General features: G+C 44.4%; 1 protein-coding gene across 1 annotated transcript in view; it reads left to right on the top strand.

Moving 5' to 3' along the window:
• The first annotated feature begins 11,803 nt into the window (after positions 1–11,803).
• UBE2H (ubiquitin conjugating enzyme E2 H) overlaps positions 11,804–17,569 on the top strand; it is a 100,688-nt gene continuing 94,922 nt past the window's right edge. Inside the window, exon 1 of the mRNA XM_052638485.1 lies at positions 11,804–12,272. Within this exon, the coding sequence (XP_052494445.1) occupies positions 12,220–12,272 (53 nt within the window). The 5' untranslated portion in view covers positions 11,804–12,219. The remainder of the gene's footprint in view (positions 12,273–17,569) is intronic.

Here is a 17,569-nt window from a genome sequence, read left to right as displayed (position 1 = left end):
AGCTGTGTGTGCCCTTGCAGGGGACCTGTGCCTCCCACAGCCCCACACACTGGAGGAAAGGGTAAGCCCCACATTTGGTGGGATAAAAATGGGGAGTTCTGCCCCAGAGAGGGCAAAGTAGGACCTTCAGTGAAGAGAAAAGTTGTGGCTCTTTAAGTAAAGCAGAGAACAGAGAGGATAGGAGAAGTTGAGAGAGGAGGGAAGAGGATGTTCGGTCAACAGTTGTTTCTGCTGTGACCCAGAGCAACAAGGAAGAGTAGGGTTTTGCTTTTTTTTTATATAGTAATATCTTTGTTGAGGTGTAAGTCACATACCATACCATCCACTCAAAGTGTGAAATTCAATGTTGTTTAGTATATTTACAGAGTTTTACAATCATCACCATATTTTTAGAACATTTTCATCACTTTGAAAAGACACCTCTTCCCATCAGTGGTCATTCCCCCCATTCTTCCTATTTCCCCAAATGCTAGGCAACTATCAATCTACTTTCCGTCTCTGTACATAGTTCTATTCTGACATCTGATATAAAATAAATTTTACAATGTTTTTGTGACTGGCTTATTTCTCTTTGCATCATATCTTTGAGGCTCAACCAGGGTGAGTTAGTATTTCATTTCTCTTCACTGCTGAATAATATCCCATTGTATGGTTATACCATTTTACTCATTCATTCATCAGTTGATTGACATTTGGGTTGTTTCTACCATTAAGAATAATGGTGCTTATAAACATTCATGGACAAGATTTATATGAAAGAGTAGGACTTTTCAGTTAGTCCTTAACAATTATTTATTGACTGCCTCTGTGTATATAGCATAGTGATAGCTGTAGGGGTGAGAGAACAGATGTAGGAGGGTTGAAACCCAAATAACTATTTTTATTTTACTTATTAAAAAAATTTTTTTCTATTCTTTGGCCATGTTATGCTGCATGTTGGATCTTATTTCGCTGACTAGAGATCATACCTGTACCCCCTGCAGTGGAAGTGTGGAGTCTTAACCATTGGACCACCATGAACATGAAATCCCCCAAGAACTATAAATATAAATATAATTCCCCAAATGTCCTCTGACTAAAGAGATATGAAATCAAAATACATCATGTGACTCTTCAATGGATTCTGGCTCAAAAAAAAAAAAAAGCCATAGAGGGAACAGTTTGGAACATCTGATTATGAACTGAAAATTAGACGATACTAGAGGCAGTGAATAAAAGCATCCCAAAGAAAAGGAAAAGCAAGAAGGCAAAGTGGTTAGCTGAGGAGGCTTTATAAATAGTGAAAGAAAGAAGAGAACCAAAAGCAAGGGAGAGAGAGAAAGGTACATCACATTAAATGCAGAGTTCCAAAGAATAGCTAGGAGAGACAAAAAGGCCTTCTTTAGTGAACAGCGCTTAATAATAGAAGAAAACAACAAAAGAGGAAAGACTAGAGATCTGTTTAGGAAAATCAGAAACATCAAGGGAGGATTCCACCCCAAAATGGGCACAATAAAGGATAAAAATGGGAGAGACCTAGTAGACGCTGAAAAGATCAAGAAGAGATGGAAAGGATACACAGAAGAACTGTATAGAAAAGATCTTAATGAACCAGATTACTATGATAGTGTGGTTAGTCACCCAGAGCCAGATACTCTGGAGTGTGAAGTCAAGTGGGTCTTAAGAAGTACTGCTATTAATAAAGCTAGCGGATGCGAAGAAATTTCAAATCCCTAAAGGATGATGCCATCAAGGTGTTGCACTCAATATGTCAGCAAATCTGGAAGGCCCAGCAGTGGTCACAGGACTGGAAAAGGTCAATCCTCATCCCAATTCCCAAGAACGGTAGTACCAAAGAATGTGCTAACCATCGAAGCTGCACTCATCTCCACATCCTAGAAAGGTCATGTTTAAAATATTGCATGTTAGGCTTCAGCATTATGTGAACCAACAACTTCCAGATGTCCGAGCTGGGCTTAGAAAAGGAAGAGGAGCTAAAGTTCAAATTGTCGACATTCTCTGGATTAGAGAGAAACAAGGGAATTTCAGAAAAACATCTATCTCTGTTTCATTGACTACAATAAAGCCTTTGACTGTGTGGATCATGACAAACTGTGGAAAACTCTTAGAGAGATGGGAATACCAGGCCATCTTACCCTTCTCCTGAGAAACCTGTATGCGGGTCAAGAAGCAACAGTTAGAACTCTGTATGGAACACATGATTGGTTTAAGATTGAGAAACCAGTACAACAGGGCTGTCTGCTGTAACCTTGATTGTTTAACCTATACCCTTAGCACACCATGAGAAATGCCAGGCTCAAAGAGTTACAAGCTGGAATCAAGATAGGTGGGAGAAACATCAACAATCTCAGATACTCAGATATGCAGATGATACCACTCTAATGGCAGAAAGCAAAGAGGAACTAAAGAGCCTCTTGATGAGGGTGAAGGAGTAAAGCGAAAGAGCCGGCTTAAGAGTACTAAAATAAACTGAAATCAAGGCATCCGGCCCCACTACTGCATGGCAAATAGAAGGGGAAAAGGTGGACACAATGACAGGTTTCCTCTTCTTGGGCTCTAAAATCACTGCACGAGCTGGAATGAAGATTGCCAGGAGAAATATCAATAACCTCAGATATGCAGATGATATCACTCTTATGCAGAAAGTGAAGAAGAACTAAAGAGCCTCTTGATGAAAGTGAAAAAGGAGAGTGAAAAAGTTGGCTTAAAACTCAACATTGAGGGCCGGGCGGTCCTTCGCTGCTGCGCATCCCCGCGGAGCCTATCGCGGGGTGGGCCCGACGGGGCTGCTGGCTGCCGGGCTGCTGAGAACCAGCCCCCCGCCCCCCCAAAAAAACTCAACATTCAGAAAAGCAAGATCATGGCATCTGGTCCCATCACTTCATGGCAAATAGATGGGGAAACAATGGAAACAGTGACAGACATTATTTTGGGGGGCTCCAAAATCACTGCAAGAGAGTGACTGCATCCATGAAATTAAAAGACACTTGCTCCTTGGAAGAAAAGTTGTTGCTAGACAGCATATTAAAAAGCAGAGACATTACTTTGCCAACAAAGGTCTGTCTAGTCAAGGCTATGGTTTTTCCAGTGGTCATGTATGGATGTGAGAGTTGGACTATAAAGAAAGCTGTCTGCCGAAGAACTGATGGTCTTAAACTGTGGTGTTGGAGAAGGCTCTTGAGAGTCCCTTGGACTGCAAGAAGGTCCAACCAGTCCATCCTAAAGGAAATCATTCCTGAATATTCACTGGGAGGACTGATGTTGAAGCTGAAACTCCAATACTTTGGCCACCTCATGCAAAGAACTGATTCATCTGAAAAGACCCTGATGCTGGGAAAGATTGAAGGCAGGAGGAGAAGGGGCAGACAGAGGATGAGGTGGTTGGATGGCGTCACTGATTCAATGGACATGAGTTTGAGTAAACTCCAGGAGCTGGTGATGGACAGGGAGGCCTGGTGTGCTGCAGTCCATGGGGTCACAAAGAGTCGGACACGAATGAGCGACTGAACTGAACTGTACTGAAAATCACTGTGGGCAGTGACTGCAGCCATGAAATCAGAAGACGTTGCTTCTTGGCAGGAAAGTGATGACAAACCTTTCAGTGTGTTGAAAAGTGAGAGCTGGACTGTAAATAAGGTAGAACACCAAAGAATTGATGCCTTTGAACCGTGGTGCTGGAGAAGACTCCTGAAAGTCCCTTGGACAGCAAGGAGATCAAACCAGTCAATCTTAAGGGAGATCAATCCTGAATATTCACTGGAAGGACTGATGCTGAAGATAAAGATCCAGTATTTTGGTCATCTGATGCTAACAGATGACTCATTAGACATCTCTGATGCTGGGAAAGATTGAGGGCAGAAGGAGAAGGAGATGTCAGAGGATGAGATGTTTGGATGGCATCACCAATGCGATGGACATTAACTTGGGCAAACTCCGAGAGATGGTGAGGGACAGGGAGGCCTGGCGTGCTGCAGTCTATGGGTTGCAAAGAACCGTATATGACTGGGTGACTGAACAACAACAACAGAGACTAGTTGCTTATTTTCTTATGTGTGATAATGATATGGTTATAAAGGAAAATGTCCTTGTTTGCAAGGTATGCATGCTGATGTATGCAGGGCTGAAGTGTCATGGTGTCTGAAGATTATTTTCAAAAAGTTTAGCCAAAAAATGTACATATACATACATGCCTGCTGCTGGTGCTGCTGCTGCTGCTGCTGCTGCTAAGTCACTTCAGTTGTGTCCAACTCTGTGCAACTCCATAGACGGCAGCCCTCCAGGCTCCCCCGTCCTTGGGGTTCTCCAGGCAAGAACACTGGAGTGGGCTGCCATTTCCTTCTTCAATGCATGAAAGTGAAAAGTGAAAATGAAGTCGCTCAGTCGTGTCCGACTCTTAGCGACCCCATGGACTGCAGCCCACCAGGCTCCTCCATCCATGGGATTCTCCAGTCAAGAGTACTGGAGTGGGGTGCCATTGCCTTCTACATGCAAGTAAAACAAATATGGCAAAATGTTAACAGTTGTTAAATTTGGATGGTGGGTATTTCGGTGGTCATTGTTGTGTTTTCTCATATTTTCAGCATATTTGAACATTTCCAAAATAAAAATCTAAAATAATTACAAAGCAAAAATCTGAAGCAAGGTGAGATAAAAGTTAGGGGTGTATCTTTTTTAAATTTATTTTTTATGTATTTGGCTGTGCCATGTCTTAATTGCACCAGACCTTCCTTGGGGCATGCAGGCCATGTGGGATCTATTATAGTTCCCTGACTAGGGATAGATAGAACCTGCACACCCAGAACCCATGCCTCCTGCACTGGGAGCGTAGAGTCTTAATCCCTGGACCAGCAGGGAAATCCCAGGGGTATATCTTTTTACAAAAGGGGGTCAGAGAAGGCCTCTCTGAAGACAGACATCGACTAAATGCAGGAAGGAGGGAGTTGGCCACAAGGATCCAGGAAAGGGCATTCCAGCAAGAAGGAACAGCCAGCTCAGAGGCCCTGATGTGGAAACAGGCTTGGTGTGACCCTGGACACAAGCACTGAGAGAGGCTGAGGGCGTGTCATCAAGGCAGGAAATGAGGTTGAAAAGGTAGCCTAAATCCAGATTTATAGCATCACAGAATTGAGATTTTAGTCTACATGTAAGGATGACCTACTAATGAACCTCATGCGAAGAGTTGACTCATTGGAAAAGACTCTGATGCTGAGAGGGATTGGGGGCAGGAGGAGAAGGGGACGACAGAGGATGAGATGGCTGGATGGCATCACCAACTCGATGGATGTGAGTCTGAGTGAACTCTGGGAGTTGGTGATGGACAGGGAGGCCTGGCATGCTGTGATTCATGGGGTCACAAAGAGTCGGACACGACTGAGCAACTGAACTGAACTGAACTGAACTAATGAACCATGAGTGAGGAGTTCCTTGCATCAAGTTATATTTTAAAACATCTCTGGCTCCTGGGTGGTGAGTGTGGTGGTCAGAAGAAACAAGAAAGGAAGCAGAGAGGCTGATAAGTAGGATTTATTGCAGAGCTTCCCTGATGGCTCAGATGGTAAAGCATCTATCTACAATGTGGGAGACCTGGGTTCAATCCCTGGGTCGGGAAGATCTCCTGGAGAAGGAAATAGCAACCCACTCCAGTATTCTTGCTTGGAAAATCCCATGGATGGAGGAACCTGGTAGGCTACAGTCTGTGGGGTTGCAAAGAGTTGGACACGACTGAGTGACTTCACTTCACTTCACATCATGGCATCTCAGATTAGGTGATGGCACAGGGCAAAGGACTTAGTTTTGCCAAGTATGTCCCAGAAGGCGAGTTCTTATGGAGTTTGCTGATGGGTGTGGGAATGAAGGAAAAAGCAGGTAAGGGAGACTCCAAGGACAGTCTGAGCCTCTGGCCAAATGGTGGTGCCGTCTGCTGAGATGGAGAACTCTGGACCGGAGTCACAGACTCTTCCTTTACAGGGAAACATTAGTTGGGCTTAGAATGGCCTGGAAGGCTTCATGGTCATGGAGGAAGTGGAATCGGGGTTGGGCCTTCAGAATAAGGAGTTCATCAATGTCAGCAAATGAAGATTTTCATGTGAGTTAAAAAACAGGGTTGCCCAGCTGATCTGAATCCTGGTGCTGACATTTACTGGCTATGTCACTGTGGGCCAATTACTTACCTTCTTTGAGCTCGAGGTTCTTCATCCATAAAATAGGCAAAATCACATCTGTCCTTTCAGGTGTTAGGTTGTAACACACCTTGGCACAGTGCCTGGCACAGAGAAGGTGCTCAACATACAGGGTTTCCTGCTACTCTGTAGAGAGCATTAGGAAGGAGTAACTTTGTGAGCATCCGAAGAACTGCTTTAAGCTGCTTATTTTTGGTTGCCTTTTTAGCTAGACTCGTCCTTTCTTCCTTTTATTTATATGATATTTGAACACTGTGTGCCACATGCAGTTCTAGGCATTGCATGAATTGCAGTGAATGAAACAGACAAAATCCCTGCCTTCTTGCAGCTTACATTCTGGTGGAAGGAGAAGACAAACATAACTAAGTAATAGACAGTGTGTAATGTATATATGAGATGGTGCTAAGTCCTAGGGAGAAAACAAAACAGGGAAGGGGAAGAGGAGACGCTGGGGTAGAGCTGGAACTGCAATTTTAAATAGGATGCCCAGAGAAGACTCTACTGAGAAGGTGACATCTCTGCAAAGCCCAGAATGAGAGAAGGGAGGAAGCCAAGTTTTTAAACTAAATGTAGAATGTTTTAGACCAAAAGTGGCAACTGCAAAGGCCCTGAGACAGGAGCATACTTGGTATGTCTGAGGAACAGCTAGAAGGCCAGTATGGCTAGAAAAGTGTGAGTGAGGGAAGAAGGCAGGAGCAGCTCCTATATGTCATGGGAAGCCTGCAATGGTTTTGGCTTTAGCATGGAGTTAAATGGGAAGTCCTCAGAGGATTTTGAACAGTGGGTATCTGGTTTAGGGTTTTAAAGGATCACTGGCTTCTATCTGTGTGAATTCAGTGGTTAAAGAGAGGAGACCTGTTGGGAAGCAATTCTAGCAAGGATGAGGTTTCAGTATTAGAAGGAAGGGTCAAGGATTGTAAAGTCCATGGCCTTTGACCTCAGCAGCTGGAAGGATGTATTTAGTTGAACCAAATGAAGTTGCTGATATTTGATTGTTCTTGGCCTTAAAAAGTGACCATTTCATGTATCCAACTTAACAATGGCCATTTACTGAGAAGGGAAAAACTATGTGAGGAAGTGGTGGGGAAGGTATCAGCAGTTTATTTTTGGACATGAAAAGATGTTGAACAGGCAGCCATATATACATGTCTGGAGTTCAGGAGCGAGGTCCCAATCAGAAATGTACATTAGGGAGTCAGAGCACAGAGGGCAGTTACAGCTCTGAGACTGGATGAGGTCACATAGGGATTAAACGTAGACAAAGGAGAACAGAGGCCTCTGCTCCCCAGAGGCCTGGGGAACAGGCCAGGGGCCTCTAGCATTTCCAGATCGGAGAGATGAGGAAGCAGCAAAGGAAACACACGAAGCCATGACTGGCAAAACAAGGGTTCCAAACAGGGAACTGGCCTCAATGAATAATGTAGGTGTGAATAATTTCCAACCTCGTTCTCTCCTTAAGCCTTGGCACTATGGGGTGCTTGTGTGTGTGTGTGTGTGTGTGTGTGTGTGTGTGTGTGTGTGTGTGTAAGAGGGACACGGTAATATCTTATCCAAGGCTAGATCTTTAGAGATTACAGCATCTCTTCTTCTGTTTGATTCAGGCAAGGGTAATGCAGGTGCTATCATCCCATTTTACAGATGAGTAAACTGGGACATAAATATTAGGTTTCTTGCCCAAATTACATCAAGGTATCTGTCTCCAAGTTCCACATTCTCATTGAATCATGCTTGTTCAGTGCAGGGTGGGGGGGGTGCTGGTGTTTCCCTAGGGGGCCTGCTGTCAGAGGGAGTATGCAGAGAATCCCAAGGGAATGACAGCAGTATAGGAGATGCAATCTTTCCATCCTGGCCACTGCTGGCTCTTCGAGCCCTACTGACTGCTTCTGAGGGGATAAGTTGTAACAGGGTTACACGGAGGAGACTTGAAATGAGTTTTAAGCTTTTATTTCCTGGCAGCAAGAAAACTGCTGATATTATTGCCCTCTTGAGGGCTCTGAATCTGTGATCTCTGATACGAAGAGCTCCAGACTAAAAATGAGACTATTTCTCAACAGAAATGGTCAAACAGAATCAAAAGGCCTTACTGGGGGACTTTGACATCTGGTGGGGAGAGTGATAAATTCACTTTAGTTTTAGGGCCATTGTGTTAGTAGGGACCTTCTGAGATAGAGAAGCTTCTGGGCTAGGCTCTTTTACACACTCCACCGAATGATGGGTTCATCTTACTCTGTCTGAATGTCTTGCTCAAAGCAGTATATTCTCTGCAAACTTGTTTTCTTGCCTTTGAGAAGCTGCTACTTAGATCAGAGGCTCCTTTGGTCAAGCTTGGCCTTGCCCTGGGGAGAGATAAACAGGCCTGAATACATTTCCCAGATTGCAACACTGGCGAGTCAGTCAGGGCTAAACAGCTGTGCCCTCATAGCGCCACTGGTTGTCCCTGATAAGGAAGAACACGGCTCATTCTAGCGTACTGGCGTGAGTGCACACATATAAACAGACACTCCCAGGCCCTGGTGTTGTTTTAGAGTAAATTATTGACATTCTGAATAGCTGAAACCTTGGGGGGAAAGGTGAGCACAAACTTACTCTGCTCAAGAGGAGCTCCAGGTCCAGAAGCCAAAAAGATCTCAAACCAGGGCTGTCACTGGGCACCACTTTGGAGCCACCTTTTGAACCTACCTGGTCAAGGGCGGGTTCAGAAGCCCTCTGAAGCTCCAGAAAGAGGAGGGAATGGAGAAGTCGGAAAGGGGGCGGTGGATTTATAAAGGAGCAGATGGCAAAATGCCCAGAGAGAAACTCAGTAAAAATGTGAACATACCTTCACCTCAAAGATGGACCCTATGACATCCTTAAAAAAAATACCAGAAAAGAGAATTCCCTGGCGACCCAGTGGTTAGAACTCCATGCTTCCACTGTAGGGGCCACAGTTTTGATCACTGGTTGGGGAACTAAGATCCTGCATGCCATGCATGACCAAATAAATAAATAAATATTAATAAAATTAAAAATACCCCCTGACAGTGGATGCTTTTCTTCTTATATGACTTACAGCATATAAGGAGTGGGGCAATGGGGGACTGATATTAATAATAGCACCAGTAATATCATCACACTTATAATCATGAAAAGCAATTTATAGTTTACAAGGGGCTTTCACATTAATCTTTTCCATTGATTCCACCAACCCACTCAAGTGGGTAGGGCATTATGAGCCACATTTTACAGATGAGAAAACTGAGGCTCAGGGAGGATATAAGCAATTAACTGAGGCATAATTATGGTCTAGGGAGGGGCAGGTTTGTCCTAAGTAACCCAGAGCTAAGATGCTTACTAGGAAGGGTGATTCCTTTTCAAGGATTGCTCAGAGGCTAAATGCATTCTTAGGTAGAGCAGCCCCACCTTCCCTAGAGTGATCCAGAGCAAGCCTCTCTAATCACTCCCCTGATGATTTTTGCTTAGTACTTAGATCACAGCAGCAAAACATCTGTGAAGATTAAAGCATCAGGGAAAATGTCTAGATCCACCCTATGCTCAATGTTCCAACCTTGACCAGCTCTTAGGAAAAAATACCTTCGGGTCCTCTATAAGCTTGCTAACTTGCTCTCAGGTGGGGAAGGAAACATCCTTATTTACATAGGACATTATGGAAGCACAGGACCCACCTAGAGGGGTCAGGCAGGTGTTTTGATAGTGCTGATGCCTATTGGAATCTTCCAGCAGTGATCCTCAAACTTTGGCCTGCATCAGCATCATCTGGGGAGACTGTTAAAGACTTGGATGTCCAAGCCCCATCCCAGACCTTTGGAATCAGAATCCCCATGGGTGGGCCCTGGACATTTGTGAGCTTAACAAGCTCCCCAGGTGATTCTGAAGCACACCAAAGCTTGGGAATCACTCAGGTGAAGGGGAACAGGGAGCCAGGTGGGGGAGGAGAGGGAGCAGCAACGGGAGCCTGGAGAGCCTAAAGGAGACACAGTCATGAATGATTCCCTGCTCTGGCCTTATCTCCCTTTAACACAGTGGTCAAATAAAGGGGGTTAGAAATCTGGTCATTCAAACACGTGTTCCTTCTGACAGAACTGCTATGTGCAATAGGAAAGAGCAATACAGCCCTTTTAAAAGCAGTTAAAATAGCCTGTATTTGTCAGACAGAATAGAGGTGACCAGGAACTGCGGAGAGTGAGAAATAAGAAATGATTGTTTGATGGGTACAGAGTTTCTGTTTAGAGTGATGAAAAAGTTCTGAAAGTAAGTAGTAATGATGATTGTAGAACACTGTGAATGTAGTTAATACCACTGAATTTTACATTTTAAAATGGTTAAAATGGCAAATTTTGTGTTATGTATAATTAACACACACACGCAACAATAACGGGTCTTTTGGGGGATGAAATGATAGGCGCAAACAACATTCAATTTTAGGTGATTGCTGCTGCTCCAGGTTCACGTGTGTGTGTGTTTATGTGTGTGTGCATGCATAGGAGATTACATAAGGGGACCCAACTCACAGCACGTGGTTTGACAGACTACAAGTGTATTCATGGGGACAAGGGAATAGATACAAATTTTGAAAATAGATGGCAGTGAAAATGTGATGTAAATACAGGAGCTGCCTGAAACTCCTTCCTGCCCTCTTTGCCTGGTGGACTCCTGGATTCCACATCACTTCTTTTGGAGTGCCTTGTAGAGCAGTGTCTCTCAAACTTTAGTGCACAAAGGAATCACCGGGGGACCTTGTTAAACTGCAAATTCTAATTCAGTAGGTCTGAGGTGAAGCTCTAGCCTGCATTTCTAACAAGTTCCCAGGTGATGCTGACAGTCTAGATCTAGACCACATTGGGAGGGCTGTGTAAATTTAAAGTCTTTCTTAGTTCACCAGGATATCCTCATGTCCAGCAGTGATTACCACACAATGGGTGATCAATAAATGCTTAGTGAATGAATGATGACGTTATAGGCCTGCTCTAGACGTTTGGAAGGCAGAACAAACTTTGTCCTAAACAGCAGCATATTTGGGGTACTTCTGCTTCTTTCAGTCATTCACTTTGTGAAATCACCACATAACTGTGTAAAGATGTTACAACTAAATTGCCATCATGCTGTCTCAATTCTAATCCTTGAAAAAATGACCCTATACATATGAAGGATAGCAAACCCTGATTTGCAAGCTTGAAGAAGCCTGGCTATTCTCTCCTTTCAAGGTGGGAGCAGAGGGCAGGGGACCTGCTGGTTTAGGAATTTCTAGATTTTGGTAACTGTCTGGGTTAATTTCCACCTTGGCTTCCTTAAATCAAATAAACAGACTTTTTAACAGTGTATGTGGGAAGGAGGTTCATTACCCTAAAACACATGAATATGATGATACTGCCATTATTTAATCATTATCGTTTTTGATGGTGACAACGACGCTGACAGTTGAGCGATTAAGTGTGAGGGAGTTGGGGGAGGGGGGCAGAAAGCTGGACGGGCAGGAAAAAGAGGAACTACAACTCCCAGAATCCCCTGCTAAACCCACGCCGCCGCCGCGGCACCCCACCCCTTTCGCCAGCTGGGCACGCCCCCTCCAATGACGTCACAGAGGTGACGTCACGGCGCCCAGAGCGAGGCTGGGGTAGAGAGGCCGATTGAGCAGGAGTCGTCCGCTTGTCGTGGAGGCAGCTTGGGAGCCGGCGAGAGGGTGAGCGGGCGAGCAGGCGAGAGAGCTAGAGCAGGCAGGAGGGAGCGACGCGCGGCGCAGAGGAGCGCCAGGTCCGGGCCGCGGCGGAACCCACAGCCGGAGAGGGGCAGCCCGAGCCGTGCGCCGCGGGGTCCCCACCCCCACTCGGCCGGACAGTGCCCGGTGTTCCCCCCCGTGCGGGGGGCGGCGGCGGCGGCGGCGGCTGGCGGGACCAAACAGGACCGCGGGGGTGTTGCCACCTCCATCGAGGAGCCGGCGCGGCCGCGGGCTCCTCAGAGCCGGGGCCCGGGGCCCGTGACAGGCGGGCTGAGGAAGGGCGAGAGGCGGCGGCGGCGCAGGCGACGGGGAGGCAGCGGCGACACCATGTCATCCCCTAGTCCGGGCAAGAGGCGGATGGACACGGACGTGGTCAAGCTGTATCCTTCGTGGAGCGGGGCGGGGGGTGGGGAATTCGGGTTCTACGTGGGGCACGATATGGGGATGCCCGGGGCACCCCCTGAAACCTAATCAGGGGCCCAGGGGCACTCCAGCCCACTGTCCAAGGCTTCCTCCCACCCCTCCCTCCTCCCAGTGCCTACGGAGGCTCTTTGGCACCTCCCAGGAGCCGAGATCCTTCTCAGCTCCCCCTTTATCTGCAGCACCCCGAAATGTGCGTTGTTCACGCTCTTTCCGCACCTTCAGCCCCCGTGACTTTTCTCCACGACATTTGGACTCCCAAATGGGCCTTTTTTTTTTTTTTTTTTTGTGCAGTACCAGCCCTCTCTCTTCACCACCAAGCCCACCTTCTTTTTCCCGTTTGCTCGCTCTGAATTTGGGGATTCGAGATAGAAATTCCCTAGAGCGAAGCCTTTCTCCTTTTCTTGAGATGCCTCCATTCCCTCCTCTCACAGTGCTTCTTGAACTGGGGTAACTCAAGTGACCTCCTTTATCCCTAATTCCTTTCTATATTAGGAAGAGAGTAGTCTGCTCAGTGCCCCCCTCTTGTATTAAAGAGCTCTGAATATTTTAGATCAGCTACCCCTATTAAGCTTTCTGGTCCTTAGAAGAACCTCACTCTTTTCTTCCTACCGACAAAGCCTATCCCACCCATAGTATGTGGTGAGGACCCCCAGGCCCTCCAGCAAGCCACCCTCCATATTGTGGCTATGACAGCTGAGGGGGAAGGAGAAAAAGAGGATCTCCTTGACCAAATAGCCCCTGCACTAGCCAGTTAAGCAAACTCCCTGTATGAGAATAAGGTGCTCATAATAACTGCCCTGTTCTTGCCAAGTGACACCCTTTATTTTTCTACTCCCCCCACCCCAACTTTATGTACTTTGGAGGTAGCAGTGGGAATGCTCTAACTGATAAGAGTCCTTCAGGCAGTGGTTTTGGTTGGAGTCCAGACCGATTATTTCATGACCAGCTAGAGAAATTCGAGAAGATTCCTGTGACAAATCGAGACATTTTTTAAGGGGTGATTTAGAGAGTGATGAGAGAGAGGAGCCCAGGGTTCCGAAAGACTGAATCCCTGGGGAGAGGGGGAACCGGGGGCTGGAGAGTGGTAGTGTGTGAAACGCAGTTTAAAAAGTCCTGTCTCCTGCTTCTGTTTCTCCTTCACCCCCATCCCCCCACCATTTCCCCCTGTTGCTGGGTTTTGTTTATATAACTCAAGTTGTTTGGCTAGATTCTTCAGGTGAATTCCTTCTTTCTTCCTTTTATTGTTACTGTTTTTGATTGGATGTTTTACCAGTTTGTAGAGATCGATGATTATTGTTGAACACTCACTTAAAGAATTCGCTGAAGTTTTAAAAAAGTAGTTTTTTTCATTTGGTTTAGAAGTGGGGGATGGAAGGGAAGTTGCCTGGGCAAGTGATTCTTCTCTGCCCCCCCCACCCCATAATCTTTTCAGGAATAAGATGTTTTTCTCTTCACTCAGGAAAACTTGATTCGAAATTAGGAACAGTACATGAACGTCTCAGTTTAGGGTTAGAAGTTTAGAATTTGGGGGAGGTGGGAGTGGGAATTAGAGGAGCAAGTAATAAAGTATATATTATGTACCAAATATATGTTTAGGCACAAGTGAAATTGACTCTTTATGAGCTGTTTGTGGCTGTGATTGAGTTTTGTAAATGTGTGAATAATACCAGTAATGTTGGCTTTTCATAAGGTGGCAGGAAAACTTGTAACTATGGCTGTGTGTACATTTTACACAAAGCAGTTTCGGGTTTTATTTTTGTTTAGAAACTAGGAAATGACATGGTGGCAGAATCTTGAGTTATTTTTATCTTGAATTGAGACTTACTGTCACACCTAATGCAAATCTCTACCTAATGTTTAATTGGGATGGGGGTGAGAGAGAATTCCAGCTGTCTTTGATCAATGTCAGATTCTCAAATTATATACTTACATATATTTTTTTAGAAGGCTGAGGATAAAGAGGGTGAGGCCTTACTTGACCTGATGCCTTTTCCATACAGTGCCTTTTGTTCATTTAGTAGTTGTGGCATCTAGAATGATTACCGTATTTAGGAGTCGGGGTGTGGGGGGTGGAGAGGGGGAAGAAAACAGACAAAGAACAGCAGGGTGTCTTTCTTTTTTTTTCTTCCCCTAAGTGGCTTATTTCATAGCTTATTTTTAGTAGAAGATGAAGAAAGGCAAAGATGCATTGGCCTTCTGTTCTTTCCCCACCTTCCTCCTTTCTGACAAAAGAAAGCAGAGGTGCTTTAAAATTGTACATGTCTGAGATAGGAGGACAACAGTCTCAGGATTTAAAAGCCAGAGGTTATCTTTGTTTCATGTTTGTTATTTTCTGGTCTGAGTTAAATTTTTTGTATTTCCTTTTGTTGTGCATGTGTGTTGGGGTGGGTGTGTGAGAGATTTTGTGGCCTCGTTTCTCTGTTGAATTCACATTAGTAGGCCCAAATGGAGACAACAGTTTTTGAGCAAGGTATATTTACCATGAAATTTAAACAAGGTATATTTACCAGGACACTGCTAAAATGAGTACAATTGTGTGAAACAGTCGAGGGTTGAAAATGAAAGATGGTGTGGAGGAAGTAGGAAAGGTCTGGAGGAATGTACTTGCTTTTTGCCCCTCAGTGCCCCCTTGATTTCTTTGGTGTGTAGGCTGATAGCTGGTTTTGTTGAAATCTCCTGTTTCAGCCCATTTTTGGATGTCTCCTGAGCGTAATTATGCCACCAGGATTTACAGCCTGGCAGGGAATCTATATAGTAGGAAAGTAGTGCGTGGGGGTAGGGAAAGAAGAGGATGTGTAACTAATTGGCCACTGCCTTCCAGCACCTCGTTAGGTCCTTTCAGAGACACCGTCTCTGGTTGTTGTTTGGAGTCAGTGATATTTCTTTTGTGACGGGTTGGTAGGAGGAGAGCTGACTTCCAAGTTATGGAGGGAGTGAGTGTTTTGCACCAATGCACTTAATAGTCTGCTGGGCGATTATGTTCTGAAACTCTGACTCATTCATTGTTTCTCTTCTGATCCTTTGCTGAGGGTTGTGCAAACCTCTCCAGGAGCCTAGAAACTGATGTACATGACTTGGGCCCTGTAGGAATGTGTCCCAATCAAAAAACTTGCAAAAAGCCCAAATCCTGTGGAATGGTGGTTGAATAATAGTGTTGCCATTTGTTTTGCAAAGTGAGGTGGGTGGGTGATACTGTGCTGTTCTCAGCCTGGCAAGCTTTGAGGTTTCTATCTCAAACCGGCTGATTATTTAGTTTGTCTGAGAACTGGGACTCTGGTGACCTTAAAGCGTGATTTGCCCTAAAGGAATATCGGTTTAAGTTCTCCTGGGTGGAGGAACAAACAAGCTCAGATTACACGGGTTTCCTTGTTGGTGGGGGTTACTCGTCTCACCCTGTTGCACAGCCTGGTGATCCTTTTATCTGTGAACCAGTGGCCCCTGCTGAAGGCTGGAACTGCTTGTTTTGGAAAAGCCTATGCAGGCAAAAGGCCGTAGGCACAGCTCCTCACAGCTTATTGGCTGCTCTGTTACTACCCGGAAAAGGAGGAGGGGCGGAGCTACCAAACAGCTGATGGGAATGTGTGACCAGTGTGTTTATATACAAAAGAAGTTGGGGCTGGGGAGGCCTCGTGAGTGGTGTCACAGGAACAAGTGTATTTTCAAGGGGTAAAAAGAGGAGAGGAAAACCTGACCTGTTAAGAGTATAAGAATTATTCAGGGTTAAATCAGAAAAGTGAATCTGATGCTAACGAGAACTTGGCAAGCACTGTGTTTGTTATTGGTGTGAAATTTTGGAACTTAATTTTATAATACCAAGAGTTTTCAAAGAGTCCCTTTTCCAGAGGGAGTTGTGGTAGCTTGAAACCAGATAGCCACCACTTTAAATGTATTTAACTGACTCCTGCAGGGATTCAAAAGTATGGTAGAAAGGTAAGCTTCCCTTATAAAAGCTTTAAGAGCAGTGATCAGAACGGGCCAGTGTCTTATGCTAAATTCATTATCAGCATTAGTGAATCTTATAGAATCCTAGTTGTCTGCCTTAGGGTTTCAGAAGCTTTCAGTAACAGGTTCATCCTCTCAGTCATTTCTGCACCCTTCTCGTGCCAGGCTTGGGGCTAGATGCTGGGGGTTTCGTAGTGAAAAATTTGGTGTGTGCTTATGTAACTAAAACAAAAAAAATCAAAGTACGTGTTGTGTTATAGCAAGTGAGGACTGTATGTATTACCTTTTTTTTTTAATAACTCATATTTACTTTCAGAATTGACTTTTCAAGGAATAGAAAGTTTAAAGTGAATTTTATGTGATGGGATATATGGGAATCTCTCTTCCTGTTATTTAAAAGATTGATGTTAAAAACTGAAAAATATTAAAATGTGTAGTCATTTGCCTTCAACTTGGATGTTTTGCTGTTGATCCATAGTTAGTCTATCCCTAAGTTAGTAGTTTTTGTTGCTCTTTTATTTGTGCTAAAAGTGTAGACGGTTCTATTATCTTTTAACTAACTCCAGTGTCATTGGGAAAGTGTGGTTTGCCTTTTATTTCCTGTGATCTCTGTTTTAGTGAGATGAAAAGATGGAAGGTGGAACAGTTTTATGGTCTTCAAGTTAAAAGTTAAAGCTTTGGCAACTCTCAGTGTTCTGAATTTGTCTTCTCTGCCTAGATTTTGGTGACAAATATAACATACTGGCACTTATTTTGGTTAAGCAGGAACCTACATGAGTAAGCATTCACAGCTTCAGAACATCTGATTCGTGCACTGCAGTTCTAGTAAATTACACACAAGCCTAAAAATTCAGCTTTTAGGGGAAAACAATCTTTGCAGATGTGGCCTGTAAAAATCCCTTATCTGTTTTCGTGTGTGTGTTAAAGGAACCTGAATTTGTTGGTTTTCTAGTATTGTGCAGTTTCCCCAGCACCTTGACCTGTACATATCTACATATATTATAGATATATAATTATATGTAATTTAGTATCTTGTTTCAATCTTACCAGATTTTAATGGTTCCAAGAATCACTGGATTTTTTGGCATGTGATTCAGACCTGCGAAAGTGCTTATAGTAAAATAGCTTTTTAACTGTAGACCTGCAGTGTACATTTTAGTAAAATACTTAAATGAAAAAACTTTAATTGGATTATACCAGTAGTAAAATAATTGAGGAAAGTATAGGTTACAAAAAGGGAAAGAAAACCATCTCCCATAAGCCTGTCCTTTAAATACTGGTTCTCAAGCTTCAGTGTGATCTTAACTACTTG

The sequence above is a fragment of the Budorcas taxicolor genome, chromosome 4 (genome assembly GCF_023091745.1).
Source record: "Budorcas taxicolor isolate Tak-1 chromosome 4, Takin1.1, whole genome shotgun sequence".
Lineage (NCBI taxonomy): Eukaryota > Metazoa > Chordata > Mammalia > Artiodactyla > Bovidae > Budorcas > Budorcas taxicolor.
This window is presented reverse-complemented; position numbering and strand designations above follow the sequence as displayed.